This window comes from Psittacula echo (genome assembly GCF_963264785.1).
Source record: "Psittacula echo genome assembly, chromosome: 24".
Classification (NCBI taxonomy): Eukaryota; Metazoa; Chordata; class Aves; order Psittaciformes; family Psittacidae; genus Psittacula; species Psittacula echo.
Window position 1 is genome coordinate 2774985 of NC_137759.1, and position 25491 is coordinate 2800475.

Here is a 25491-nt window from a genome sequence, read left to right on the forward strand (position 1 = left end):
CGGCTGGGAGCAGATCCCGCTGCCTCAGCCTGGGAGCAGATGCCAGGGCATGGCAGCGGCTGGGAGCCAGGCAGCTGGAAGGGAGCTCTTAGGATGCATTACCAACTGCCTGGAAAGCACAGGAGTTTGGGAATTGCATGGTCCTGAAGCGGCTCTCAGAGGCTGCAGAGCACGTCCCAGGCTCTTGGGACAGGCAGAAAGCAAAGGGTTATTGATGGTGGTTATTGACGGCCAAAAGCATCTCCAGAAGCCTCGAGAGCAGCCACCAAAGCCAGGAACAAGCGTGTGTGTGCTGAGGGTTTGGAGTTTCTACCAGCAACCCCTCTCCTCCCCTTGGCAAACGGCTTCTGGACCATGGAGGTTGGTCTGCGTCTCGGGCCAGGAGCCACCACTCACTCTCCCAGTCCCTAAGCCCCCGCAGGCCTAGCACAGGGTTTAGCTTGGATCACGCAGGCTTTGGGAGCATGTTAATCCTGTTTGGGATGGCAGCAGCACCCAGGGCTCAACACCAGCCTGGTTGAAAGCAGCAATGGTGCCTTCCCTCGCTCAGCACGCCAAAACACGTCCTGTGTCCCCAGAGGGGCCTGGCACCCCTGAGGTGACACTGTTCAGCAAGCTCGTTCTTGCTGAGCTTCAACTGCTCAGAGCACACAGGGACGGTCCCGGCTCCTGCATCCATGGGGCAGCACCCAAAGCAGCCACACTGGGATCATGGTGATTCCACACTGCTGGAGGCTATGGATAAGGGCACCACACACCACTGCTTGCTTGCGTCAGACCAAACAGGCTCTGCTGCTTCTGCCCTGGCGCTGTCAAGCAGTGCCTGACCCCAGTCCTGCTGTCACAGAGGGAGGGGACAAGGTCACCATCCCCATATCACAAGAGCACGGCCTCCACCCTAAGGGTTGTCCCTTCAAGCCAGAGCTGATAAACACGAAGGGCTGGTACAAACCCACTGAGACTCAGTTCAGAGCAGGCTCAGCCACAGCAGCTCAGGCACCACATCCAGAGCTTAACAGGGAGGTTTCATAGAACCACAGCCTGCTCTGGGCTGCAGGGACCTTAAAGCTCCTCCAGCTCCAACCCCTGCCATGGGCAGGGACCCCTTCCACTGGAGCAGCTTGCTCCAAGCCCCTGTGTCCAACCTGGCCTTGAACACTGCCAGGGATGGGGCAGCCACAGCTTCTCTGGGCACCCTGGGCCAGCGCCTCAGCACCCTCCCAGGGAAGAGCTTCTGCCTAAGAGCTCAGCTCAGTCTCCCCTCTGGCAGGTTAAAGCCATTCCCCTTGGCCTGTCCCTACAGGCCCTTGTCCAAAGCCCCTCTCCAGCTTTCCTGCAGCCCCTTTAGGCACTGGAGCTGCTCTCAGGTCTCCCCTTCAGGAGCCTTCTCTTCTCCAGGCTGCCCCAGCCCAGCTCTCTCAGCCTGGCTCCAGAGCAGAGCTGCTCCAGCCCTCGCAGCAGCTCCGTGGCCTCCTCTGGCCTCGCTCCAACAGCTCCGCGTCCCTCTTGTGCTGCTGCCCCAGAGCTGGATCAGGACTGCAGGGCGGTCTCCCCAAAGCCATTCCTACCCCAAACCCCTGTGTGTTTGAGTGGCTGCTGCCGGCTCAAGGCTGGATGGAGCCTGGTACCAGGCACTTCAATACCTGCAGACAGGGCTCTCCCTCCCTGCTCAGTACACTGGGGCTGTTTCTGCTCCTGTTTCTCCTCCTTCCTTGGGTGAGCTTGCTTGCCACAGCAGCGCAGTTTGCTGTGAACCAGCAGAACCTGTTGGGACACACGCAGCCACTGCTCCATTTGCCAGCGGGACTCTGTTGTGTGGGTGCCTCTCCCAGGCAGCACAGAGCCAAATCCTGCTCCTTCCTCTCCCAAGGAGACTGGACCGGTCCCTTTGTCACGTAGGGAGATGGGGGGGATCCCAAACCTGCTGCTCCAGCAGGACCCTGCTCCATGCAGACCTTGCTCCTGGCTCTCTTTGCCTTCAATTAACAACAGCCGTGGAAGCAAACACAACGTTTTAGGAAAGATCTTCCACATGTTTGGTCTTGGCAGCGTCTGAGAGTGTTAAAAGAGCCAAAACTTAACTAAGCCTCAACTCTCTGAGCCAAGGGGAGGCTGAGGAGTGGGACCGGTGGAGGGAAAAGGGAAGGAGGGTGGAAAGGGAAGGAAAAGAGAGGAGAAAAATGGCCCAAGTGGAACCAGTGACTCCCAGCTTCAAGTTAAAGCATCTCTAAGGAGTCGATACCCACGTGCCCATCACTGAAAGTGGGTGGCAGCACCTCCAAAAGCAGCCCCTGTCCCTCCCAGCCCTGCAGAGCCAGGCACTTCCTGGGTACTGGTGGAAAACCCCACAGCAAACCCGGCTCCTTTGGGTTCAATCAGCTCCCAAAGCCCTGTGGCAACAAGAGCCATGAAAGAACAACTGATGCAGTCCCAATGCAAAGGCAAAGACACCTTCTCGCCCACTTTAATGCAACAAACACGCTCTGAGTGCTCAGTGGAGGCGAGTGGGCCACTTGAGCAAGTGACTTCAAGTGACTTCTCCTTGGACTGGGTTTCATTTCCCCCACAAGCAACCCAAAAAGGTTCCTTTTAAGATCAAAAAGGACACCTTTAACAAAGGAAACCATTGACCTAAGCCCATCTCTTTGTCACCCTTTGTGACAAACCCTCCCAGTAGAGGCTCCATAGGGTGCTCAGATGCTTTTAGCCCTTGGAAACGCGCTGCTCCTGACTCATCCATCAGCTTTCACCTCTAATTGCCCCTGCTCCAGCAGCACAGTGCATCCACGCCAGCAACATCCTCCCACAGCCACCTTCCAGCACAGCTTTTCCCTATGGAAGCGGTGGGAAAGCCCACTTGGAGCGCACGGATCCGAGGGAAGGGGGTGGGGGAATGGCTTCAGGAATGTGTTCTGTTGCTTCGGTGGGAAGCAAAATGCGTGTTCCCAACCAGGGCCAAGAGAAGGAGGCGATGCACGCAGCGGGGCTGAGCCTGAAGGGGTTGGAGCTGGAACAAACCGAGTTTTCCCCCAGTTTAGAAAAAGGGATTCCGGAATGGTTCCCGAAATACCGGGAAAGGAAGCTCCAACCGGTAATCCCGGTGTTCATTGCTGGGAATGGAGCTTTAGGACCACGTTCGAAGCAGATTCCCACATCCCGAGCTGCGAGGAGCCGCGTTTCCCCGTCCTCCCTTTAGAATGACACCAAGTCCCCGTTTCCAGATCGATTCGTGTTCGCTTTCCCGATGTCGCTTCCCATCGGGGCTTCCATTCCCGGCGCTGCTCTCCAGGAAGCGGGAGCTTCCCGAGGCCGGGCTGCGGCCACCCGACGTTAACGGGGCCGCAAACGCTGCCCGGCCGCCTCCTCCCGGGGCTTTCCTCCCGAAATCCCGCTCTCCTTCCACATTCCAAAGGGAATCTCGGCCCTGCCACCATCGGGGGGATTTGGACCCCGCTACTTGGGGTCCCCCCTCCGCACGACACCCCCCTGGGCCTGGGGCACCGCCGCCATCGAAACCCCGGGACGCTCCCGCTTCCCTCCGAGCCCCGGGATGGCACCGGGAAGCCGGGGAGCACCGCGAAGAGCGGGGGCTGGAACATCGGTCAGCGGGAGGGGGACAAGCACCGCACCGGGATGCTGGGAGGGGATAACAGGGGTATAGCGCGGGTGTTACCAGGCTCCCCCTGGTCGCGGTCCCCGGTCCTCACCTGGCTCGCTTTGTAGAACTGCTTCTTCAGCCCCGCCACCGACATGCTGCCGCTGCCGCCCGCGCCGGGGAGGCCTGTGGCGGCACCACGGAGCCCGGCGCAACCGAGCCCAGCCCGGCCCCGCCGCTGCCGCTTCCGCCGCCACGCCCCCTGCCGGCCCGGCGGAGCGCTGCCAACCGGCACCGCCTGCTGGCGGGGCGGTGCTAACACCTCACGGTGCGAATGAGCGGCCGCAGAGTGAGAGCGCGGGGCTCTGTCGCGACAGCGCCAGGGGAGGGCGGTGCTGCCACTGGTGTCGCTCTATCGCAGCGGCCTCCTTCTCTTCCGGGGGGACGCGCCGCCGGAGAACTACAACTCCCAGAATCCCTCGCGGCAGCCGCATCACCTCTGCGCCTGCGTGCCCCAGCGCCCATCGCTCATTGGCTCTCGGCGCCGCCGCCATTTCGCGCCCTGCCTCCGGCCCCTCCGTGTCGCAGCAGGGAGGTGTTGGGTGAGGGCGGCCCCGGTCTCACCGGAGCCGTCCCGGGAGCCGAACCGCCGCTGTCCCGGCTGTGGCCTGGCCTCGAGCACAGGCGTAAGGACCCAACGGCGCCCCTCACCCAGCCTTCCAATCAGCGCCTGCAGCGCTCCAAACTGACAGCCGCTGCCTCCAATCAGCACCGGCTACCTCACAGGGGGCGGTGCGGGCGGAAGCGCGGGTCACGTGGGGCGCGCTCCTCCTATCAGCTCAGCGAGGCGCGGGGGCGCCCCGGCTCCCGCCAAATACGAGCGGGAGCCGCCGGGACGGGACCGGACCGGGCCGGGCGGGCCTGGCCGGGCCGCGGCGGGTCAGGGTCGGGCGCCGCCGCCGGAGCAGGTACCGCAGAGCAGGGGGGCGCGGGGTCGCCTCGGCGCTGCTGGACTTCCGGCGGCGGCCGGGGTGCGCGGGACCTCCCCGGGGTAACAAAGGAGGCCCGGAGCCGCCGCCGCGCCTCGGAGCCAGGCCCCGCCGCCTCCGTCCTGCTCGGCCTCGTCCCCCTTGGCCTGTGAGGATCCCCGCGGCCTCGGGGAGTCTTTGTGTCCCCGGGGAGGTGTGGAGGGGGTTTAACTGTGCCGGTTCTCTCCCGCAGACATGGAGTGCAGGGACAAAGCGGCTGGGCCTCCGCGGAAGCTCGTACAAGGTAAGGCTGCAGGGCAGTGGTGTCCCCCAGCGTGGCTGTAGCGCGCTGAGGAGGTGTCAGGCCTCGTTCTGTGCGATAGCGTGGCAGTAAAGTGACCCCAGCTGGGTGCCCAGAGAAGCTGTGGCTGCCCCATCCCTGGCAGTGTTCAAGGCCAGGTTGGACACAGGGGCTTGGAGCAAGCTGCTCCAGTGGAAGGGGTCCCTGCCCGTGGCAGGGGTTGAAGCTGGATGGGCTTTAAGGTCCCTTCCCACCCAAGCCACTGTGTGCCTATGACTGAGCTAACGCACAGCTCTTGTTCCAGCTCGGCTGCCATTCAAGCGCTTGAACCCCGTGCCGAAGGACGATGCAGCTTCAGAAGTCAAGAAAGTGAAGAGCTCCCCGGGGGGGTTTGCTCCCAGTAAGGATCCCTCCCTCGACGTGTTGGCTGCATCCCTGGACAATGTGGAGAATGACTGCCAGCTGGGGCCAGGGCTGGATTTTGCTCCCAAACTTGTTAATGGAAAGGGACCATTAGACCATTTTATCCAGAAGAACCCAAAAGATAACCCAAATGAACCTGTAACTGTTACTGACCTGACAAAGGGCTCCAGCCATAGACTGAGTGGTGACACAGACCATGTGGATTCAAAAGCATCTTCATCCTTAGCTGTAACTAATGGCACATTAGGAAAAGAGAGAAACCCCTTGAGTTGCCTGGATTCCACTCAGAGAAGCCAAATGGATGAGTCCATGGAGGCTGATGCTCCTTGTGGGAATCAAGATGAAGGTTTGGTAGGTGGAATCCAGTCACATTCCAGGTTAACGGAGTATAACAACATGGGAAGCACAAAGGTAAACCCGGTTGAACTGAAGGATGTCATTTTCGGGGGGAAGATGCCCGTGGTGCTCCTGGAGGACATTATGAGCGCAAAGCCTCTCCCAGTCGCTTCTCTGGATGGGAGCATCACGTCGGGAAACGAGACCATGGAATCATCCCGGGAAGGGGACTCGGGACTCACCAACTCCTCGCTCAGCTCTGGCTCTGGGGGCTCACCCGGGGTGCAGCCTGCAGCAGAGACAAAGAGAACCTCCAGCCCTCTGGCTGCCTCCACACCTGCAAGGAAGGTTGGTCCCTTGTGCTCTTTGGTGGGTGGCTTCCTGTGCTTGGAGTGAGAAGGATCTATGGGATGTATGTGTGTGGAAGGTGATGGTGATTTATTAGAGATGTAATGGAGTTATTGCCCTTTTATATCTTAGCTATAGCAGAAGGATTTGAGTTGTGCATGGTTTGGAGCTGCATCATGGGGATGCGACTTTAAACTCTGCCACAGGTTCATTTCATTTCTTTGACTGGAGTGCTCCTCAAGTGCACACCCTGGGACTTGATGCTTTGGTCACTGGGATAAGGACAGTGTCCAAAAGCAGGTTTGTCCATTAGCTGATGTTTTACAACCTCTATTCTCTTGCTGAAGCTGCTGCAGTTCCTAGGAGCGGACATGGTCCAGGTCAGTGCAGAAACTTTTCCAGTTCTGAATGGCTGTGGCATAGAAAAAGCTTTCAGTTGAAGCCAGAGAACATCAGTAGCACTGCAGATCCCTCTGTGAGCATGGGGGACGAGGCAGATGAGCCTCTGAACTGAGCACACACAGCTTGTGCTCTCGTCCACCTTGTTCCAGTCACACCAGGGAATGCTCACTGCATGGATGCTGCTCCCAGGGAGCAGGATGCTGGAGCACAGGAGGGAACTCCTCGACATTAGCTCTGAGTGAGCTGGTTTCTTATCATCGTAGTTGCAGTTTGGGAGCTCTGTGATTCGTGGTGAAGTGAAGGGGAAGCTGCTGATCACAACAGTGGCTGCAGAGGTGATGGGGACCTTCATATGGCCCCAGTGCCTGTTCATTGCTCAGTCACTTTGGGAAGAGGTCTGTGGGGTGCAGAGGCACCCACAGTGGGGCCTGTGCAGCAGGGGGATCGTTCCAAACCCACATTCCAAGCTGGGAAATGTGCTTGGGCAGCCGCATGTCTGTGCTGCTCAGCTACAGCTGAGGGAGGAAAATGAGGCAGGTTTTGAGGGGTGGGTTATGTGCTGCCAGGCAGTGGAGCATGTGGCTGGGGTAAATCCCAGAATCCCAGCCTGGTTTGGGTTGGAAGGGACCATAAAGCTCATCCAGTTCCAACCCCAGTTTTTCCTTACCTGGGGGTGAGGAAAACCTGGAGGAGCTATGGATGAGGCAGCTGGGGCTTGGAGCTCAGGAGGTGTCCTCCAGTTCCTCTGTCTCCTTATCAAGGAAAGTGATCCATTCTTAATACAGTTGAAACTCCCAATCTTTCCTTCAAGGTTTTCCAGCCTAGCAGAGCAAGTAAAACACTGCTGGAAGACAGGAACGCAACCAAGTTGTTGGCTTCCTGTGGTGTGAGGTGAGGCTGGAACAGCTCCAGGGCTGTTCCCAAAGTGAGAAGCTGTGCATTGACCTGTCCTGGTCTGTTTGTTCTCCTCAGTGGAAACAGCTCTGATTAAAGTAAAGCTCTCGGGTGAAAGAGCTATTATTTTACCCATAGAGTGTCCTGCTGCAGCTTGGCACTGTGTCACCTGGGGTGTCTGTGAGCACAGAACATAAAGCACTTGGTCAGTGTTGAACTATTAACCACAGAACTCAAACAGCCCACCTTCTGCTGAGACTGGAAGAAGAGCGGATGGGGGAATACGAGAAACAAGCCCCAGGGTGCTGAAACATTGGCAGATGAAGCCTTTGACCATTCCATGCATAATGCTCTTTAACATCAAATACCTTTTTTTATCCCCCTATATAAATAACGGCATTAACTAATATGAGGAGCATGAGCTGTTGGGAGCTTCAGGTTGATGTGCTGGTGGAAAAGCAAGAAGAAACAGTGTTAAAATATGGATAACAGCCCTTGAATTCAGGCAGTTATAGCTGAATGTCCTACCCAGAGTGAGTGGTAGGATGGAAAAACCCCAACCAACCAGTTTTAACCCAAAGGAAGTGACTTTGCTGTGATTAAACATCCTCTGTTGTGCTCCTGTGATTTGGAGCAGCTCTGATCTCTGTTTGGTTTTCTGCACATGATATTCCCTTGCAAATGCTACTTTAGAGCTGAGGAGACTGAAGGGATTTGGTTATGCAAAGCTGAGTAAACTGAAGCATTTGGATGGCTTCAGGCTCCAATGTAAATCAGAGCTGCTTGCAGTGTGTTCTGATAGAATAGGTATAAGTTGCTGGATACACAAACCTGCAAAGAACAAGGTTAACCCAGTTCAGATGGAGCCTGCTGCTCTCCTCATGAGAGTTCCCATGCCTCATGGAGTGATGTAGATCGCTAAAACTTGTGTTTTGTCATTCCAGGTATCTCAGAAATGCCACAAAAGCTCTGCAGAGAAGGAGAAGCTGAGATTGCAAAGAGTAAGGCATTTTCACTGACATAAAGCTAAGCTGCTGTGCTTTTACAGTGAATAGTAAGCAAAGCCCTTTGTGTTTCATCTTAGTCCACTTAGAACATCTCTTACCCCACTTTTCCTCGCTTGATGCCTATGGAACCAGCTTCATGCATGCAGTTAAAGTGCTTGGCTCGTTCCATAGTTGCTTAATGCATATGGAATGAAGTGTGGGTGGCCTGCAGTGCATTCCTGTGCACTTTGGTAAGATATTAAGAACCTGTCAATGCTGCTGACTGCTTGTCAAAATGCACTTGAGGAGTTTTGGCCTAAACCCTTCCTGAGAGGGTAGGTGCACCCTGCAAAGTGATCAGATGCAAATAAGAGCTTCCAGAGCTGTTTAGGGCTGGTTCCCTTCCCCCTTTTAAGCCACAAAACACAGGGTCTGTTCCTCATTAATAAGTGAGGCAAATGGGCTGCTGAGTTCAAGGTTTGCTGGAGAAGCTCTTGGATGTCACATGGAAACATTCAAGCTCTGCTCTTGGTTTGCTTGAATGCAGCTTGTGAGGAAACTGTTCCATACCCAAACAGGGGCATGGTGATGCTGCTCGTTCTGCTGGATCGCAGGGAGTTCTTGACCAAGGAGTGCTGTAGGAGTGGGCTTTGCCTGTTGGAAAAGTGGGTGTTGAGGGAGGCCTGTGCTTAGGAATTTACTGTGTTTCTTAGGAGCTACTTCATAAAATTGGTAGGGGCCTGTTTTGTGGTTTCTATATGTGGCTGAGCCTGCTCTCGAGATGCTTTGCTTGTTACAGTGCCCCATATAGAAGTCCAATCTGTTGTTTGCTTCTTCCATTCTATACATGTGTTAAAAATAGCAGTAATGTGAGGGAGAGATGAGAATGGAAACTGCTGAGAACCAACCAGCCCCACCAGTCCTGCTGTTAACTTCCCACCGCTTCCAAAGCAGCCAGGAGCCCTTCACCAAGGACTCCGTTCTGACAGGACTGGGTCAGGGTTTAGCCACTGGCACTGCTTTGTGTGTTGGTTGCAGCTATCTGTACGTTGTGACACTGATCACTTCAGCCTGGTGTTGCCGAGAAGAGATGGGAAATAAATAAAGCAAAGCTGCAAATGCACAGGGAGGATGTTTGTGTGTCTGAGCACAGACGCACCCTTGATTCCTGATGAAGTCCCCAATGCCTAAAGCTGTCTTTCTGCATTCTCCTTTGTGTCAATAGACCTGTAATGAGAATTTCAGTTGCTTTGGGAGGAAATACAGTGAAAGGCAATGCTTCCAATGTAATCTTCCCACCCGCAATAGTGCCTCTTGAATATGCTGAGGGTGCCTCATGTTGTCTGTTACCTAAGATGGATTAGCACCAGTGACAGTTCTGGTGAGCTCCAGGTCTTCTAAAGCAGGTTCACAATCTGGAGTTTGGACTGAAACACATTGTCAGGAAATCCTGATGGCTTTATAAAGCAAAATCACATCAAACTGTCTAAATTTAATCCTGTGGTAGCCCTACCATTGACAGCAAAGCATGAAAGCTCAGCTCCTGAGGGATGTGTTTGCAAAGAAAACATCACATCCCCAGATAAGTTTCCATAATGCTACAAAGGTAATGAGGATGACTCAAATATAAAGCAAGTAGAACACAAAGCTTTCCTTGATGCTTAGAAAATGGAAATGCCTCCATTTGTTAGAGGAAAAGAACAGTTAATGACTTCAGAGAGGCAGCACAAGGCAGCTCGGCAGCGCGTAGCTGTGGTTAATAACCTCCTATCCTGTGAGAGCTGGAAATGGCACCGCAGGGGAAGCACTGGATGGGTACAAGAATTTCATAGACTGGTTTGTGTTGGAAGGGACTTTAAAGCCCATCCAGCTCCAACCCCTGCCATGGGCAGGGACCCCTTCCACTGGAGCAGCTTGCTCCAAGCCCCTGTGTCCAACCTGGCCTTGAACACTGCCAGGGATGGGGCAGCCACAGCTTCTCTGGGCACCCTGGGCCAGCGCCTCAGCACCCTCACAGGGAAGAGCTTCTGCCTAAGAGCTCATCTCAGTCTCCCCTCTGGCAGGTTCAAGCCATTCCCCTTGGCCTGTCCCTACAGGCCCTTGTCCAAAGCCCCTCTCCAGGTTTCCTGCAGCCCCTTCAGGCACTGGAGCTGCTCTAAGGGCTCCCCTTCAGGAGCCTTCTCTTGTCCAGGCTGCCCCAGCCCAGCTCTCTCAGCCTGGCTTCAGAGCAGAGCTGCTCCAGCCCTCGCAGCCTCTCCATGGCCTCGCTCCGACAGCTCCACACCACTCTGGTACTGCTGCCCCAGAGCTGGGTCAGGGCTGCAGGGGGTTCTCCTTGGAGTCCAGCAGAGGGGCAGGATCCCTTCCCTGCCCTGCTGCTCGCCCTCAGTGTGCTACCAGCACACGGGGGGGGTCTGGTTGGGATTTAACATCTCAGCTGAAGAAAGTCCTTATTTGCCTCCAGTTTTCGTGCCAGCAGCCCTTGCTGTGTGCTAAATGACAACTTGCTGAATGGCTTCTTTCCGACCCAGGACCAGGAGCGTGCAGACAAGCTGCAGAAGTTGCAAGCAGAAAGGGAGGAAAAGGGAAGGCTGAAAGAAGAAGCAAAAGCCGCGAAAGAGCGAGCCAAGGAGGAGGCCAAGAAGAAGAAAGAGGAGGAGAAAGAGTTGAAAGAGAAAGAAAGGAGGGAAAAGAAAGAGAAAGAAGAAAAGGAAAAAGCCGAGAAGCTGAGAGTGAAGGAGGAGAAACGCAAGGAGAGGCAGGAAGCTTTAGAGTAAGTGCCTTGGTTTCTGCATGCCCTGGGGAATAACATGTCATGATGTGAGGACCTCACCATCCCTACCTTAACCACCCCTCCTGGGGCCTATACTGGTCGAACAGCACGTGCCTTTGTTACAGGGTAGGTTTTAAAGGTCTGAAAGGCTGCGTGCACCAGAGCCTGGTCTCAGCAGTGCTTTCTGCTTGCAGGGTGACCTGGGCTTCTGCTTTGAAATGGCTGAAAAGTGCTGTTATGCTCCACTGAGTTTTCCCTTCATGACCAGTCTTGCTTGTACTTTGCAGTTTGCTGGCACGGGTGCCCAGGCTGGTGAGGAAGTTGCTTGTAACTTGGTAATATCCCAAATACCCTTCCCTGGGACTGAGGAAGCTACTTTGTGGCTAAACCAGGGCAATATTTGCTCTAGAAGGAATCGAGAGTCTTGTGTGCACTTAACCAAGTCTGCTCCTTGTCTGAATTAACAGCTTTTCTTCTTGCCTTGCATGATGGGGTCTTAGGCAAGGTCTGGGGCTTCTCCCCTCTTCCCCAGTGCAAGTAAACACTTGATGATTCCTGCCAATTCAAATGAACTTTGTATTAAAGGGCAAAACTCGAGGAGAAGAGAAAGAAAGAAGAGGAGAAACGGTTGAGAGAGGAGGAAAAGGTAAATGCTTTCTCTAGCTTGTAAACCCTGGTCTGGGGAAATGACGTTCATGGCTCCCTGGCACCCTGCCCTGGGTGCAGCTGGGCCAGGCCGCTGTGGCGGGGCTGCTCCACCAGTTCTATCATGCAGGTTTCTTGTCTGTGACTTCTCTATGTGGTGGTGTCTTTGCTGTTACTCCTTAAAGTACGTTTGTTTTTCCAATGGCCCTGGGTGAACTCAATCCTTTGCCTTAGCAATGATACTGGAATCCCCAGAGCATTCTTAGGGAGGCCAATTGGGGTTTGTGTTGAGTCACAGGAGCTGGTAAATGGCTGAAAGTTTGCTTTACACCTCAGTGAGTCTGAAGTTGAGTCATGCATGAGCTCTCCTGCAATTAGAAACCTTGGCCTACCTCTGCATTCACAATGTGCTCTTTGATTGCAGCGTATCAATGCCCAGAAAGCAGAAATCACGAGGTTCTTCCAGAAACCAAAGACTCCCCAAGCCCCAAAGGTGAGGTGTTGCTATTCCTGTCCTTCAGTAGTTGTCTTCTAACAAGTACAGATTTCCTTCTCATCTGCCCCTTCGAGCTGCTTAGGTGGACAAAGCATTAGCTCTTTTTCTCGCTTCCCAATCTCAGAAGTGTAAAGGGCTTTAAAACAAGCCTGTGACCAGTTTGTAGTTGCTTTGGGAGCAACCTCACCTCTGCCTTCTCCTGCACTGGCTAAGTCTCTTGAAAAGATCTCTTGGAGTCTCACATGTGAAGGGCTTAACCTAACCCTTCCTTCAGGCCTGGTGCTCGGGTCTGTTGCAGATGGTGGCTGTGTTGGTACCGCGGTTTCTTGGGTGTTGAGACCTTACGAATCCTCACTTGACATTTCAGATTCTTGCTGGCTCTTGTGGAAAGTTTGCTCCTTTTGAAATCAAGGAGAACATGGTCTTAGCTCCCCTGTGTCGTATCGCCCTGGATCCAGACCTCTTGGAGCAGTTGGATAAGCTCCTGCATGCACAGAACAGCGAAGTTTCCTTCTTGAGGGACCTAAAGTGTCGTAAACCGCGTAAAACTGGACCTACTTTTGTCAAGAGCAGCACTGACATAGTGAACAGGTTAGTTTGTGGCTTCGCTTGCATGTAACGAGCTGCAGAATGGTTTTGACTTCGTCTTAGTCTAATATTGGAGGTGATGGGAAGAGGGAGCTTTGCTTTGAATACTCATATTGGATGAGAATTGCTTCCTCAGGGAGCAGTGTGTTATGATGGGGATTTCCTTCATTCCATGCAGTGCTCTCAAACCCTTTCCTGCAGGAATTCTTGTGCTTCAGGCAGCTGCCCTGCAGCACTGGCCGCGGCTGGCCTTTCATGGTGTTCATCCTTGATTGTTTCCAAAAGGAAAAGCTGTCTCTAAGCTGTTTTCGGGAGCAGCAGGGGAGCATTGTGCAAAGACTGAAGCTGCTCTCTTGTTCTAACAGTGACGTGGTGGTAGTGGATAACTGCAAAACAGACGCTGTTCCTGAAAGGGGGAAATTTGGGAGGATGAAACTCCTGCAGTTCTGTGAGAATCACCGTCCTGCATACTGGGGCACATGGAACAAGAAAACCACTATGATCCGTCCCCGGAATCCTTGGTCAAAGGACAGTGTAAGCACCTTGCAGGCTTGTTGGATTCTTTCCTTCTTCCTGCTCTTAAGATGTATTCAGCCAAGTTCACTTGTTCCCTGGGATTCCTGATTCACTTCCATGTTCCCTTTTGCTACCGAATTGTCAACCCCTGACTGGGGTCTCACCTCGAGCTCTCAAGTTCATTACACAAATGGCATGTTGGCATTTGTTCTAGAAACTACTGGACTATGAAGTAGATAGTGATGAAGAATGGGAAGAGGAGGAACCTGGAGAAAGTCTCTCCCATAGTGAAGGGGTAAGGATTCTGCCTGCTGGAAAACAGCTTTCTGAACCAGTCACACTTGCCAGTGTGCTTTCTAACAAGCAGAGTTTGCTTTTAGGATGATGAAGAGGAGGGAGAGGATGAAGACGATGACGATGGGTTTTTTGTACCCCATGGGTACCTATCTGAAGATGAAGGAGTGACAGAGGTAAGTGAACTGTGGGGGTCACTGGATTTCCAGCTGTTCCCAATGAATCTTGTAGTGTTGGCAGTGATGTAACTGGGTCTGCATGGTCCAGGAGCAACTTATGCAGCTCAGGGAACACAGGGAAAAGCGGGCTCAAAAAAAGCTTTTGGTTGTTCCTGGTCCATCTCTGAAGTTCTGTCTCCCCTGTGGCTTTAGGAGTGTGATCCAGAGAATCAGAAGTTTCGTCAAAAGCTGAAAGCAAAGGAGTGGGATGAGCTGATGGCCAAGGGGAAGAGGTTCCATGTGCTGCAGCCTGTGAAAATTGGCTGTGTCTGGGAAGGAGCAGAACACGACAGCAGCACAAATGCAGACCTGAAGGTTCTGCAGCAGTTCACAGCCTGCGTCCTGGATTCACCCCTTGCAGAGGAAGAACAGCACGTCCAGAAATGTAGCAAGAAAAGAGCAAAAGATCAGCAAAGTAAGACTTGAAGTGCTAAATACTTGTGTTTGTGCAGTGTTGCACTCTGCTGGGGAGAGCACAGCTTTTTATATTGAGTGTCAAGTTCAGAACAACCTGTTTCTGATGAGTCTGAAATCCAAGGGATCTCTGAGAGCTCTTGGAAAAGAGTTTTCCAGCGTTGCAGCTGGTGTGGCCTTGGTTGCACTCCCCCAAAAACTCCTGCTCTGGATAATGTAGGAAATGAAGGCAGCAGCACTTCAGTAGATGCAGATTTAGGACTGGAAGTGCTTGGGCCCATTGACCTGGTTATTGCTAAGGGGGGAGAGGGTTTAGTTCATGTGACAGGTTTTGGTACTGAGTAACACCAGGCCGTGGATAATGAACATAAAGGCTGGAACGGGGGTCAAGGCTTTCACTCGAGGGCGCCTTTTCTCCATCCAGTTTAGCTCCTGTTACAATCCTGGATCTAAAATTAACCTCAGCCTCTTTGTCCTCCTTCTGGAGCGTTGTCCACATGGCTTTTCCCAGCCCATCAAGAGTTCTTTATCCCCCCCAACCCAACCTTTGTGCCCCCTTGCTTCTCTGCAGTCCTTGGCCACCTCCTGCCGCTGCTGCACGGCAACGTGAACGGGAGCAAAGTGATCATCCAGGAATTCCAGGAGTGCTGCCGACAGGGAATGTTCAGTGACGTGACGGCGGCCGCCGACTGCAGCGACGCCAGCCCCACCAGCCCCATGGCCTCCCGCCCGCAGACGCCCGTCGGGGAGGACAGCGGGGTCCCCTCCAAAGCCAGGCTAAAGAGAATCATCTCAGAGAACTCTGTGTATGAGAAGAGACCCGAGTACCGGATGTGCTGGTACGTCCACTCCGAGGTGCTCAAGAGCTTTGCGCAAGAGCATCTCCCCGTCCCGTGCCAGTGGAACTACGTCACCCAGGTGCCCTCCTCGGGGAAGGAGGAGGGAGGCAGCGTGGCCGGCCTGGCTGTGCTGCAGCCCACCCCCGTGGCAGTGAAGAGGAAGCCCACGGGCAGCATGTCCATCACCAAGTTCATGAAGAGACCGCGGGACGCTGAGCAGGTGAGTTCCTGTCGGGATGTTCTGCCCCAGGAGAGCATGATGGGGATGGAGCTGTGTCCCCTGGCACACCCCAGACTTGGCCCAGATGAGCAGAGTGCAAATATAAAGCTACAGACACTTTCCTTCACACAAACCCCCCCTTTTCCATGGGGAAAGGAGTGAAATGATGTGACTGAAGAGATGGGTTTCTTTTGTGCCCCTCCAGCTTGGCCTGTGGGTTCCATTGAAGAATGTTGCTTTCCTGCTGTTCTTCCATTCTCTGGTATTTGGCAGTGATTTTCATCCAAGCTGTGAATAGTTTCTGCTTGGCCTTGGTTTTACAGCTGTGGGTGATTTGTATGCAGGTTTTTATGTGTGTGTATGGCTGCCAGATGCATAGCCCGAGCTGGGGACTTACATCAGTTGCGTGTGCACTGATTCAATGTGGTTCCTAAGTGCTGCAACTCAACCTATAATAAGTCTGCAAAGTCTCCAGCTTATCCTGTCATCCATAAAGCTGAATTTCAAGAGCTACTTTAAAAACATCCTCATTCATAGGAACAAAATGAGATGGATTTGAAGGAGTTGCTACTCCAGCTCTAAGCTTTGTTGTGGTCTTCCTGTTGTTGGCTTCTGCTTTCCAGGGTAACCACGGGTACTATGAACAGCTTAATCACCCCAAATGATGACTGAAAAGTATGCGTTGGGTGATGCTTCATTGTGCATTTAAGACATGAAGGTCTTATATAGGTCCTGAAGTTTGGTGTTACCAACCATCTGCTTCCAAACCTATGGGTAGGGCAGGGCTTGAACTGCTGGGGGGTTTATCCCTCATCCTCTGTGGACAAGGGGGTTAGGAAAGAAGCCACAGACAAGGCTTTTGATGCTTTTCCTTCCCACCTTATTCTTGGCTTGTCTTCTGGAGCAGCTCCGCATGCAAGTAGTGATGGGGATCAGAGGCTTGCGCGAAGCTGTTCAGCCCCCGAACTCCATCTGCTTGGGTTTATTCCTCATCCACTAAATAAAGGCAGAGATAAAAATCCCTGCTTGGCACCCACTGGAAGCTCTGCTGAGGAGTGAGTGCTTGAGCAGGAAGAGCCAAAGAGAGGCTTTTAGTAGGATCCCATCACCAGCTCCCCAAAGCAGCTTCAAGCTGTGCCTGTGGGGTGTAGAGGCCCAAAAGCCTTTCATGCCTTAGGACCTCTAAAGGGAGGTCCTTGATCCCATCCTTCCTGCTGAGTGTGGCGGGAGCATGGGGACAGCAGGAATGGTGGGAGTCAAGGCTGCCAGGTTCTCCCCCCCAGCACATGTTGTTCTCCTGTAAGTAAAGGTGCTTTTACATAAGCTGTGGGGAGAGGAGGCCTGGGTCTGGAAGTGGGCAGTACCTGCATGTGTGGGAGGGGAACAGCTTCATCTGAGAGCTGTGGCTTTAATGGGAGATGCAAATCTGAAGTTTCTTCTCTTGGAACAGCTTGGAGGGGGTGGTGGGGACCAGATCCTAGATTCCCCTTCCGAAACAACAGAACCCAGTCAGGTTCAGCCCAGGTTTGAGCTGTGTTTTGCTCTGGAGCCTGTCGAGTGCGTTGTGCAAGAGTGAAACCTCCTGGAGGAGCAGCTTGGCGTGCTTCCCGCTCCCTGGGCCACTGCACGTGAGGCCTTTTATCTCAGATCCCGGCCTGTTGGAGCCGGGACTTGCTGCTTTCTCTTCCCTCCCAGCTGGTCAGAGGGTGCTGGGAGCCCCAGTGGTGGGGAGCACCCACTGCTGCCTCCACAGCACTGCCATGGCACCCTCAGCTTCCTGTTAAAGGCTCCTCTGTTTCCCTTCAGGCTGAAGCTGCAGAGATGGATGGATTTCAGGCAGACACCGAGGAAGATGAGGAGGATGACGACTGCATGATTGTGGATATACAGCCAGGCAGAGGTGGGGAAGGAAAGCGATAGCAGCCTCTTGGCTCTCCCATGAGGGAGAGGACGGGGTGTGGGCCTGAACCTCTTGAGTACTTGTGCCCCTTTCTCACCAAGCCTCGTGCTCTCCTCTCTGGGTATTTTATTCTAGGTACTTCCGTGCTTTTTGTTTTATTCTAGATGCTGCTTTGCTATTTACAGTCTTTAATGTGCTCTTGCCTCTTCCCTCCTTCCTCCCATTGATTAAACAGTGCAAATAGCATTTGGCTGCTAGTGTTACCTTTGGTTTTTACTTCTTTTCTGGTAAGAAAAGGGAATGTTGGGGTCAGGCTCAGCAGGTCCAGGAACTGTTGCTGAATGTTGCTGAGCAGGGCAGCTCTCTGGGGTAGGCACAGCCCAGAGCCCTGCCAGGACTGACAGGGTCTGGACCACGACTTTCCCCCTGCTGCCTTCTTGAAGCCATAGGTGCAGGCTGAGTTGTCTGAAAGGGCTGGAGCAGCTCTGCTCTGGAGCCAGGCTGAAAGAGCTGGGCTGGGGCAGCCTGGAGAAGAGAAGGCTCCTGAAGGGGAGACCTTAGAGCAGCTCCAGTGCCTGAAGGGGCTGCAGGAAAGCTGGAGAGGGGCTTTGGACAAGGGCCTGTAGGGACAGGCCAAGGGGAATGGCTTTAACCTGCCAGAACAGGGGAGACTGAGATGAGCTCTTAGGCAGAAGCTCTTCCCTGTGAGGGTGCTGCGGCGCTGGCACAGGGTGCCCAGAGAAGCTGTGGCTGCCCCATCCCTGGCAGTGTTCAAGGCCAGGTTGGACACAGGGGCTTGGAGCAAGCTGCTCCAGTGGAAGGGGTCCCTGCCCATGGCAGGGGTTGGAGCTGGAGGAGCTTTAAGGTCCCTTCCAACCCAAACCATTCTAGGACAGTGGCCAAGCTCTGGGCTGACAGGTGAGGGCTCTGGTCAATGCTGTGCAGCTCTGCTCTAGAATCAAAGCAGTTGCTTGTATTTGTGTCCCAGTTATCCCTTAGGAAGTGGCTTTCAAAGCTCCAACACTTATAGCTTGTGCTTTCAGGCTCCGTATCCAGCCGCGGTGGGATGAGGATGTGGAGCAACTCCTTTCATCTCAGCCAGGTTTAACTATAAATACTTGCTCATACACATCAATAACTTAATGCCAAGCACATGATGTGCATTCAGCTCCTCTAAACCACTTTCAAACCCTCCCAGCCCTTTCTTACAATAGAGCTTTCACAATGCCACTGCCACAACCTGAATTAAGTGGGGTTTTGTGGAGAGCAGCTCCTCAAGCTGATAGAGAAAGAAGGGCTTGTGCATATTCCTGAAGCCCTACATCCTAAAGCTGAATGTCTGACCCATTCTAGACATATCTGGTGCCGCGTTCCTCCTCTCCTTCCCAAGCAGACAATGGAACTGCTTGACAAGAAGCTTTCCATTTAATCTTAAGCTGCTTTTTGCTTATTACAAGACTGGAGGGAGATGAAAGCCTTGTCCTGAGGATGGGGCTGCTATTCAGCAGCTTCCCTGCCTCAGGCTTTGTTGACACACAGGCAACTGCCTTTGTTTGCTTCTGCCTGAGTCTAAAGCACTGCAAAGATGAGGAAGATCTCTTTTTATGGTTGAAGTGATTTTATTCCGGATTGGTGTTAACCCAATATTAAACCCAGGTTTTAAATAGCATTGAAAAGGAGGCTCACAAGGGAAGACAGCAAGCAGAGCGCAGTCCAATCCTACTCCAGTGAGGAGGGTAGTTAAACCCCCCCAACCAAACCCCCCCAAACCAACCCATTTTCTCCTTTGCAGATTCGACAGTGGCAGCTTTGGACTCGAGTGGTGCAGGAGCTGCTCCCCAGGACACCAGCATGCTCAGCCCATCTAATACAGTTTGAGCCTTAACCACTTACTAACTTCTGGATGTATGTAGAATGAGTTAGAGAACCTTAAACCCAGCGTATCTTTGAAGGAGATACTTGAAAGTGTTCCATATTTCTTGTAAAGAGAAGACAGCACTTTGTTCTGCTTCAGCCCCGATGGAAGCGTACGTTTTTAGTCCTAGTTTTTAGCTTAAAAGAAGAAAATCCTGCATCTTACTCTGTCCTTAATAAAGCATTATTGACATTTTGATACTTTGTAATGGAAGGTATCTAAATTATCTCTAAACCTAGCAGAGGGCTCCTGGAATAAGCTTGTTGTGATGCCACTGGGGGAATGACTGTTCATAATGTTGTATAGCATGGCTTTGGGTATAAATGATGTACAATTATATGTGAATTTATGCTATCTCCAGCCTCCTGTTTGTGGTCTTCCTTGCTCCAGAGAACAGCAGCAGGGCTTTACCTTGGGGAAAGAGAAGAAGCCACACCTTGTGTCCCCTCGGTTTAGGCTGGTGTTGATTGCTTATCAGGGTTGATTGTTGGTTTCTTGTACCCGCTGCTGCAGCAGAAGCTGTAGAGTGCAAAGCCATCACGACTGCCATATAAAAGACTGAACTAGCATAAAACTTGCTGGGAGTTTTAACCTTCTATGGCTTGTGAGGTGATGGATTAGTTCCCTAAACCCCTGGCTGCAGTTTGAGGCATCATCTCCCACCATAAGTAGGTGTTGTCGTCCCCTTGGGCTGGCTGTGGGTGCACGGAGTGAAGAGGTGGGTGATGCCACAGTGACACCAGTAACACCAGTGCCAGCCCCTGCATTTCAAACCTACAGAGCAGTGCAATTCCAACAGCTTTGAACAGAACCGAGTCTTTAACCATTCCACTGAACAGACTATGCATCACTTCATCTAAATATGTTCTCTCCAATAGGAGTTCCAGTGCACACAGAAGTGAAAGGAAAAGCCCAGCCCTAGATCCAGGCTCACTAGAGTGGGAATCCAGCCTAATAGTAGCACTGAGTCCCCCTCTACAAGGGAGGAGATGCTTCAGCTTGGGCTTGGAAACACCTCGAGCAGTCCCTGCTAAACATGGTTCTTAAAGCCCTTCAGAGCAGCCCCAGAAGGGTCCAACTGGGCAGGACTCAGTGCGAGGAGGGGACCACGAGGTTGGTGTGACACAGCCGAGCCAAGGCTCCTGCTCTGCAGAGCTTAACCCCAAGCCATTGCTGAGCTCAGTCCGCATGGGAAAAGGAGGGAAGAGTCTGAAGGCCCCAGCCCTGCCTCCAGTGCCCTTTATTTCATGACAGTGTCTGCACTCTGGCGAGAAGCTCTGGTTTCAGGGGGCTTCGCAGCTGCTCCTCTCCTGCCGCCTGGATGTCTGCCATGACCGCTGCGTCCCAGGCCAGGGTCAGCAGGGCTGAGGGTACCTGCACAGGAAAGGCATTGAGCTGGAGCAGGGTGATGCTGGGACCTCAGAACCTGGGGTATGTGCACACCCTGGGAAGAGCAACAAGTGTGGGGTGCTATGAGGAGCTCTTTCTAGGGGATGCTGATTTGGGCTTGTGCTAGAGCTGCTGCCTGCTGCCGAGCCTGTTTGCCATGGATGCAGGTCACTGCAGTTCATAGAGTCAGCCAGGCTGCAAAAGAGCATCCAGTCCAACCGCTCCCCAGCACTGCCAAGGCCACCACTGCCCCATGGCACTGAGGCCTCATCTCCACGGGGTGTGAACCCTTGCAGGGACGGTGCCTGCAGCCCTGCCCTGGGCAGCCTGTTCCAATGCCTGAGCACCCTTTGGGGAAGGAATTGTTCCTCAGCTCCATCTAAACCTGCCCTGGTGAAGCTTGAGGCCATTTCCTCTTGTTCCTTGGGAGAAGGGCCTGACCCCACCTCACTACACCCTCCTGTCAGGTGCTTCCTTCCAGACCTCTGCCTTGAGCCAGAAGCCTTCAATCAGTGCTTAAAGAGAAGGGGCCAGAGCAGCACTCAGGGCACTGGACGCAGCAGACACAAACCTCTCTCTATGTTACGAGCTGCAGGTGACTCTGACAACCTGAGGACCCCCCTGGAAGGTACCAGCTCTTTTTCACTCACCAGCCCACATTCATTGAAGGCCAAGTTCTCATCTGTGAGTTTGAGACCTCCAGGTCCCAGGAGCTCAAAGGGCAGCCAGTCATCTCTGAGTGCTTCTCTCACAAAGGCGTAGAGCGCAGAGACTGGTTCTCGTGCATAAAACGTCCCTGCCATGAGCAAACAAGGGGAGATACTGAGAGAGAGTCCAGCATTTCCCCATCTAACCTTTTGGGGTAGGTTCCGTGGGGCTCCCGCACTCATCCTCACTTCACGAACCACTTCAGTGCCACAGAAACAGCCCAATTTGACTGCGAAGTAGAAAAGCAGAATCCCCAAAGCCAAAATCTGCCTTAATTTGTCCCAAGCCCCTGCCAGCCTCTAACAAAGAGCTGGGAAAGCCTGAAATACTTCCCAGAGTTCTGCTGCAAGACTTGAAGCGGAATTCATCCCGTTGTATAGCACAGGCAGCCTCATGCTGGCTGCTGTAACAACCTCATCTAAGGAGTCCAGCTTGCTCCTGGCAGCCTGGGAAGAGCAGGATTTAATTAACAGAGCCTTGGGATTCTTCCCTCTCCACTCAAGCCTGGCCAGGCAAAGGGCTTGGAGATGAGGAGTTAGAGAAGCCTTACCCCACTCTGGGCTCTTTATTGCTTGTGTTTTGCTCAGCACACCTCCAGCCCACTTAATGGGCAAGCTCTTTGGCTACAAGTGTTCTCAGAAGCTTCTAAAGGCTAAGAAGGCTTTTTACCTTGGAGGAGATATCCATCGGGAAAGCGGACCCGGAGCAGGGTGTAGTTGTACTTCCGCATTTCCCTTTGCTCTTCCTTCTCTCGCATGGCTTTTGTCCTCAGCATGGAAGCCTTCTCCACTGCTTCTGTCCTTTAGGGAAAGGCATTGTGAGCAGGAAGCCGGGGGCTGGCAGTCCCAGCCTCCTCCTAAAGGAACCCACCGGAGCCGCTGCTCGCGCCTGAGCTCCTCCACAGTGAGGTTGTAGAAGTCGGGGGGCAGCTCGAAGCGAGCGGCGGCAGGGGATGGTTTGAACACGCAGCGCTGCCGGTCCAACCGCGCTCGCACGGGCTCCGAGCTCAGCAGCTGCTCCTTGTGGTGCCTGAGCTCCTCCAGCCTGGCCAGCGCGTCCTCCCGCAGCACGTAGTACTCCTCTGTGCCCTCTGCAACGCAAGGCCAGGATGCGAGGCTCTTTACACAAGTAATGGATGAAATTCCAGGCTCTCCAGGAAATGGGATGTGTGAACAGGGAAAGTGCCATTTCCATTGCAGCCTCCCCCAGGATGTACCCCCCTCCACAACCCCCCTTCCAGTTTAACACATCCCATGCCTTGCCTTGTCCTGGAATAGGCAGGGTTTTTGTCTCAAACCCGACAGCCTGGAAAAACCTGTGTATCCCTTCCAAGCAGTTTATCCTTTCCTGGAAGAAAAGGCAAGAAGTTGGATTTATCCTGCTCCAGACAAGGACTTTCCTGGGCAGAGCACCCTGGGGAGCCTTCAGCTCACCTGAAACACTTTGTTCTGCAGTTTGATTTTCCGGTACTTCTCCTCCTCTGGATGGAGACAGATGTTATCCAGATACCTGCAGAGAGAGGAAGGCATGGCCTGGATCAGAGCAGGATGTGCTCTTCCACCGTGCAGCGACTGAGAGACCTCAGCGTTTCTTGCTGAAAGCAGGATCATTTCCTCCCCAAGCCAGGCAGAAGCTGGATCCCAACCAGCAGCTCCCAAATCTGGATGAGTGCACTGGCCATTAAACCCTCTTGGAGATGCTGCCCTTACTCCAGCTGACACTGACAATGGTTTAAGCCTTTGGATTTGGCATCCTACAGACTCTGCCCCGGAGCACAGCAAGAGAATGACTTGCCAAGGCCCCTGGGTGCCCCTTGACCACCAGCCCCACGTACTTGGCCATGGTCTCCAGCCCCACGCGCACTCTCTCCCGGTCCTTATTGAAGGTGTGAATCTCCATGATGGAAGCAGCCACTGGATCTACGGAGAAATACTGGGAGAGAAGGAGGGAAGCTGGTCAGGGGGAGCTGCTGCTGCTCCACACCAAGGGACTGGTGTGGTTTAACCCAGCACCAGGCTGGTTCTGCCCGTGCTGGGATGGCAGAAGAGCAACAGGGTCAAAGTGGGGCAAAACCAACCCAAATGAGGGTTGGGCTGAAGACGTTTAATAGGTAAAGGATGAAGCAAAGGGATTTATTCCCTCCTCCCTTGTTTGGCCATTTCCAGTGTGTAATCAAGACTTAGTCACAAACCCAAGACACAGCAGAGCTGCTATGAGGATAATGAACCCCCTCCCAGCCCAAACCAGTAAACAGGGCTGGAATTCCCAGTCCCAGCAATGCCGAGGGAGGGGCTGGGACAGGAATTTGGATGGCTCCTTCGGGAGATGCATGGAGAAGGTGGCGGATTGGAGAGGGGACCCACGCCACAGAGTGGGAAGAAGGGAAGGCCGGGAAGTACTTACGGACTGGATGGCTTCCCTGAGGTGCTGCTCCTTCCTGTCCCTCCGGACAAGCTCCCCTGTCAGGGGGCAGCTGAAGTAGACCCCTGAAACGGAGAGAGCAGCGGCCCCGTCCTCCGCGGGGGAGACCGTGTCCTGAAGGAGACAAAGCCAGGCACGGGGTGAGCCCAGGGACGGCTTGGCTTTAAACACCCAAGCAAGGCACAGGAGGAGCAGGGGTTTCAGTGCCCAAGGCCAGGCTGGACACAGGCGCTCGGAGCAACCTGCTCCAGTGGAAGGGCCCCTGCCCGCGGCAGGGTTGGAGCTGGGTTCAGAGCCATCAACCCAACCCAACCCAACCTATGCTGGGGAAGCAGCGGCTCTCACCCCTTCCTCTGCATCGGGCCCTCTCTCAGCGGCGGCCGCCTCAGCCCTCAGCTCCTTCCTCACTGCAAGAGACAAACCCCGGTTAGAGCAGGGCACGGGCAGCGCTTGGCGGCCCGTTCCCGTGCCCCAGCACCCGAAGCCGGCCCTACCCTGGCTCCTGATGGCCTCCTGCGACGAGGGCAGCTTGGCCTTGGGCCTCCCCTCCATGCGGGCCAGCGCCGCCGCCGCCGCCATCTGCGCCTCATCCGTGGGGCCCTGCCGGGGCCTCGGGGCCGCCGCCGCCGCCTTCGGGCTCTCCCTGGGGGCGCTGCGCAGGAGCGAGGGCTCGGGTCAGAGCGACCGGATCCGGGCTCCCCACGGACCGGGAATGGCGCCCGCCCCCCCCGCCCCGCCGTTACCGGGGGGTCCCTGCTGCCCTACCCCGTACCGGGACGGCTCCGACAGCTTCTGCCCGGGCCCCGCGGTCTTGAACTTGAGGTCGGCCTTGATCTCCTGGAAGAACTTGCGCATGGCGGGGCCGGGATGAGACCGGGCTGGAACCGGGACGGGACCCGGACACCGACCGGGGCCGCCGCGCCCGCGCACGTCACTGGCAGCGGAAGGGGCGTGTCCGCGGCACCGCTCTGCGCCGCCGCCGCTCTATGACCCCCGCGGTCCTCCGGCGCTGAGGACCCCCGGGCCGGTACCCGTGTACACCGTAGGGTGCACATGGACATGGCACAGCCTGGGGCATGGCGTGGAGTCATGGGATGGGATGGGTTGGAAGGGGCCTTAAAGGAAATTCCCTCCTGGCGCTGCCGGGCACTGCCCGCCGCCCATCACCGCCCGCTGCCCCTCGGGGCCGCAGTCACCCTGCGGAGGCTTCGTCCTGGCCGTGGTTTGGGATTGGCGCCCGCCCGGCTCCTGCCGGGACCTGCCCCAAAGCACACGGAGAGGAACCGGGTCCCATTAAAACCAGGTTTAGGAATCGAGCTTCCGGGCAGACTGACCCATAGCCTATAGCCTGACCCATAGTCTACAGCCTGACCTGCACCCTATAGCCTGACCCATAACCTATAGCCTGACCCGCACCCTATAGCCTGACCTGCACCCTATAGCCCCTGGCCTACATCCTCCAGTCCTGACCCATAACCTGTAGCCTTACCCATAGCTTGTGGTCCTGATCCTCACACTATAGCCCTGGCCCCTTCCCTGTGGCCCTGGCTCATATCTATAGCTTGACCCATACCCTATAGCCCTAGCTCTTAGCCTATAGCCCTGGTCCTCTCTCTATAGCTCTGGCCCATAACCTATAGCCTGACCTACACCCTATAGCCCTATTCTATAGCCCTGACCCACCGCCTATACCCTGCCCCATAGGCCCAGCCCTGTCCCCACCCCACACCCTCGCCCCCCCACCGCCCCCTCTGGCCACGCCCCTCAGCGCCCCCTCTCCTCGGCGCCTCTGGCTGCGCGGCCCAATCCCGTTATCCCGCCGTGCCTTCTCCTCGCTCCTATTGGATCAGAGCGCTGAGCGGCGCTGCTCAGAGCCAATGGGAGCTGGCGCCGCGGGCGGGG

At 54.6% G+C, this 25491-nt stretch overlaps 3 protein-coding genes across 6 annotated transcripts in view; 1 reads left to right on the plus strand and 2 right to left on the minus strand.

Annotated features, from left to right (window-relative positions):
- SH3GL1 (SH3 domain containing GRB2 like 1, endophilin A2) overlaps positions 1 to 3852 on the minus strand; it is a 22697-nt gene extending 18845 nt beyond the window's left edge. Inside the window, exon 1 of the mRNA XM_080634270.1 lies at positions 3708 to 3852. Coding sequence (XP_080490396.1) covers positions 3708 to 3752 — 45 coding nt within the window. The 5' untranslated portion in view covers positions 3753 to 3852. The remainder of the gene's footprint in view (positions 1 to 3707) is intronic.
- CHAF1A (chromatin assembly factor 1 subunit A) lies at positions 3830 to 19087 on the plus strand. 2 transcript variants are annotated; one of them, XM_080634263.1, is made up of 15 exons: positions 3830 to 4563; positions 4817 to 4867; positions 5169 to 5971; positions 8212 to 8268; positions 10785 to 11026; positions 11612 to 11672; positions 12096 to 12164; positions 12535 to 12758; positions 13121 to 13289; positions 13486 to 13566; positions 13652 to 13741; positions 13937 to 14198; positions 14769 to 15256; positions 17063 to 17156; positions 18949 to 19087. In XM_080634263.1, the coding sequence occupies exons 1-15, from the start codon at positions 3930 to 3932 to the stop codon at positions 19032 to 19034; spliced, it is 3411 nt and encodes a 1136-aa protein (XP_080490389.1). In that variant the 5' UTR covers positions 3830 to 3929; the 3' UTR covers positions 19035 to 19087. The 2 variants fall into 2 exon arrangements, with proteins under 2 accessions (XP_080490389.1, XP_080490390.1); XM_080634264.1 differs by having other exon boundaries at positions 3830 to 4281.
- Positions 18768 to 25213, minus strand: UBXN6 (UBX domain protein 6). 3 transcript variants are annotated; one of them, XM_080634265.1, is made up of 11 exons: positions 24355 to 25207; positions 24084 to 24241; positions 23935 to 23996; positions 23572 to 23703; positions 23003 to 23100; positions 22602 to 22677; positions 22431 to 22515; positions 22039 to 22258; positions 21838 to 21968; positions 21111 to 21256; positions 18768 to 20445 (listed from the first exon to the last, which is right to left on the minus strand). In XM_080634265.1, the coding sequence occupies exons 1-11, from the start codon at positions 24678 to 24680 to the stop codon at positions 20317 to 20319; spliced, it is 1563 nt and encodes a 520-aa protein (XP_080490391.1). In that variant the 5' UTR covers positions 24681 to 25207; the 3' UTR covers positions 18768 to 20316. The 3 variants fall into 3 exon arrangements, 2 of the variants coding, with proteins under 2 accessions (XP_080490391.1, XP_080490392.1); XM_080634266.1 differs by having other exon boundaries at positions 24362 to 25202; XR_013958484.1 differs by having other exon boundaries at positions 20307 to 20445; positions 21838 to 21963; positions 24355 to 25213.
- Positions 25214 to 25491: the final 278 nt, after the last annotated feature.

Bases quoted from the DNA above. Each gene is read 5' to 3' on its own strand.
- CHAF1A (XM_080634263.1), top strand. From the start codon at position 3,930: ATGAGCGGCCGCAGAGTGAGAGCGCGGGGCTCTGTCGCGACAGCGCCA. The intron at 4,868-5,168 runs GTAAGGCTGCAG...CTCTTGTTCCAG, and splicing joins TCCGCGGAAGCTCGTACAAG to CTCGGCTGCCATTCAAGCGC. The intron at 12,759-13,120 runs GTTAGTTTGTGG...TTGTTCTAACAG, and splicing joins AGCACTGACATAGTGAACAG to TGACGTGGTGGTAGTGGATA.
- UBXN6 (XM_080634265.1), bottom strand. From the start codon at position 24,680: ATGACTCCACGCCATGCCCCAGGCTGTGCCATGTCCATGTGCACCCTA. The intron at 23,704-23,934 runs GTGAGAGCCGCT...TGTCTCCTTCAG, and splicing joins GGCCCGATGCAGAGGAAGGG to GACACGGTCTCCCCCGCGGA. The intron at 22,259-22,430 runs GCAAGGCATGGG...CTTGCGTTGCAG, and splicing joins CCTGCCTATTCCAGGACAAG to AGGGCACAGAGGAGTACTAC.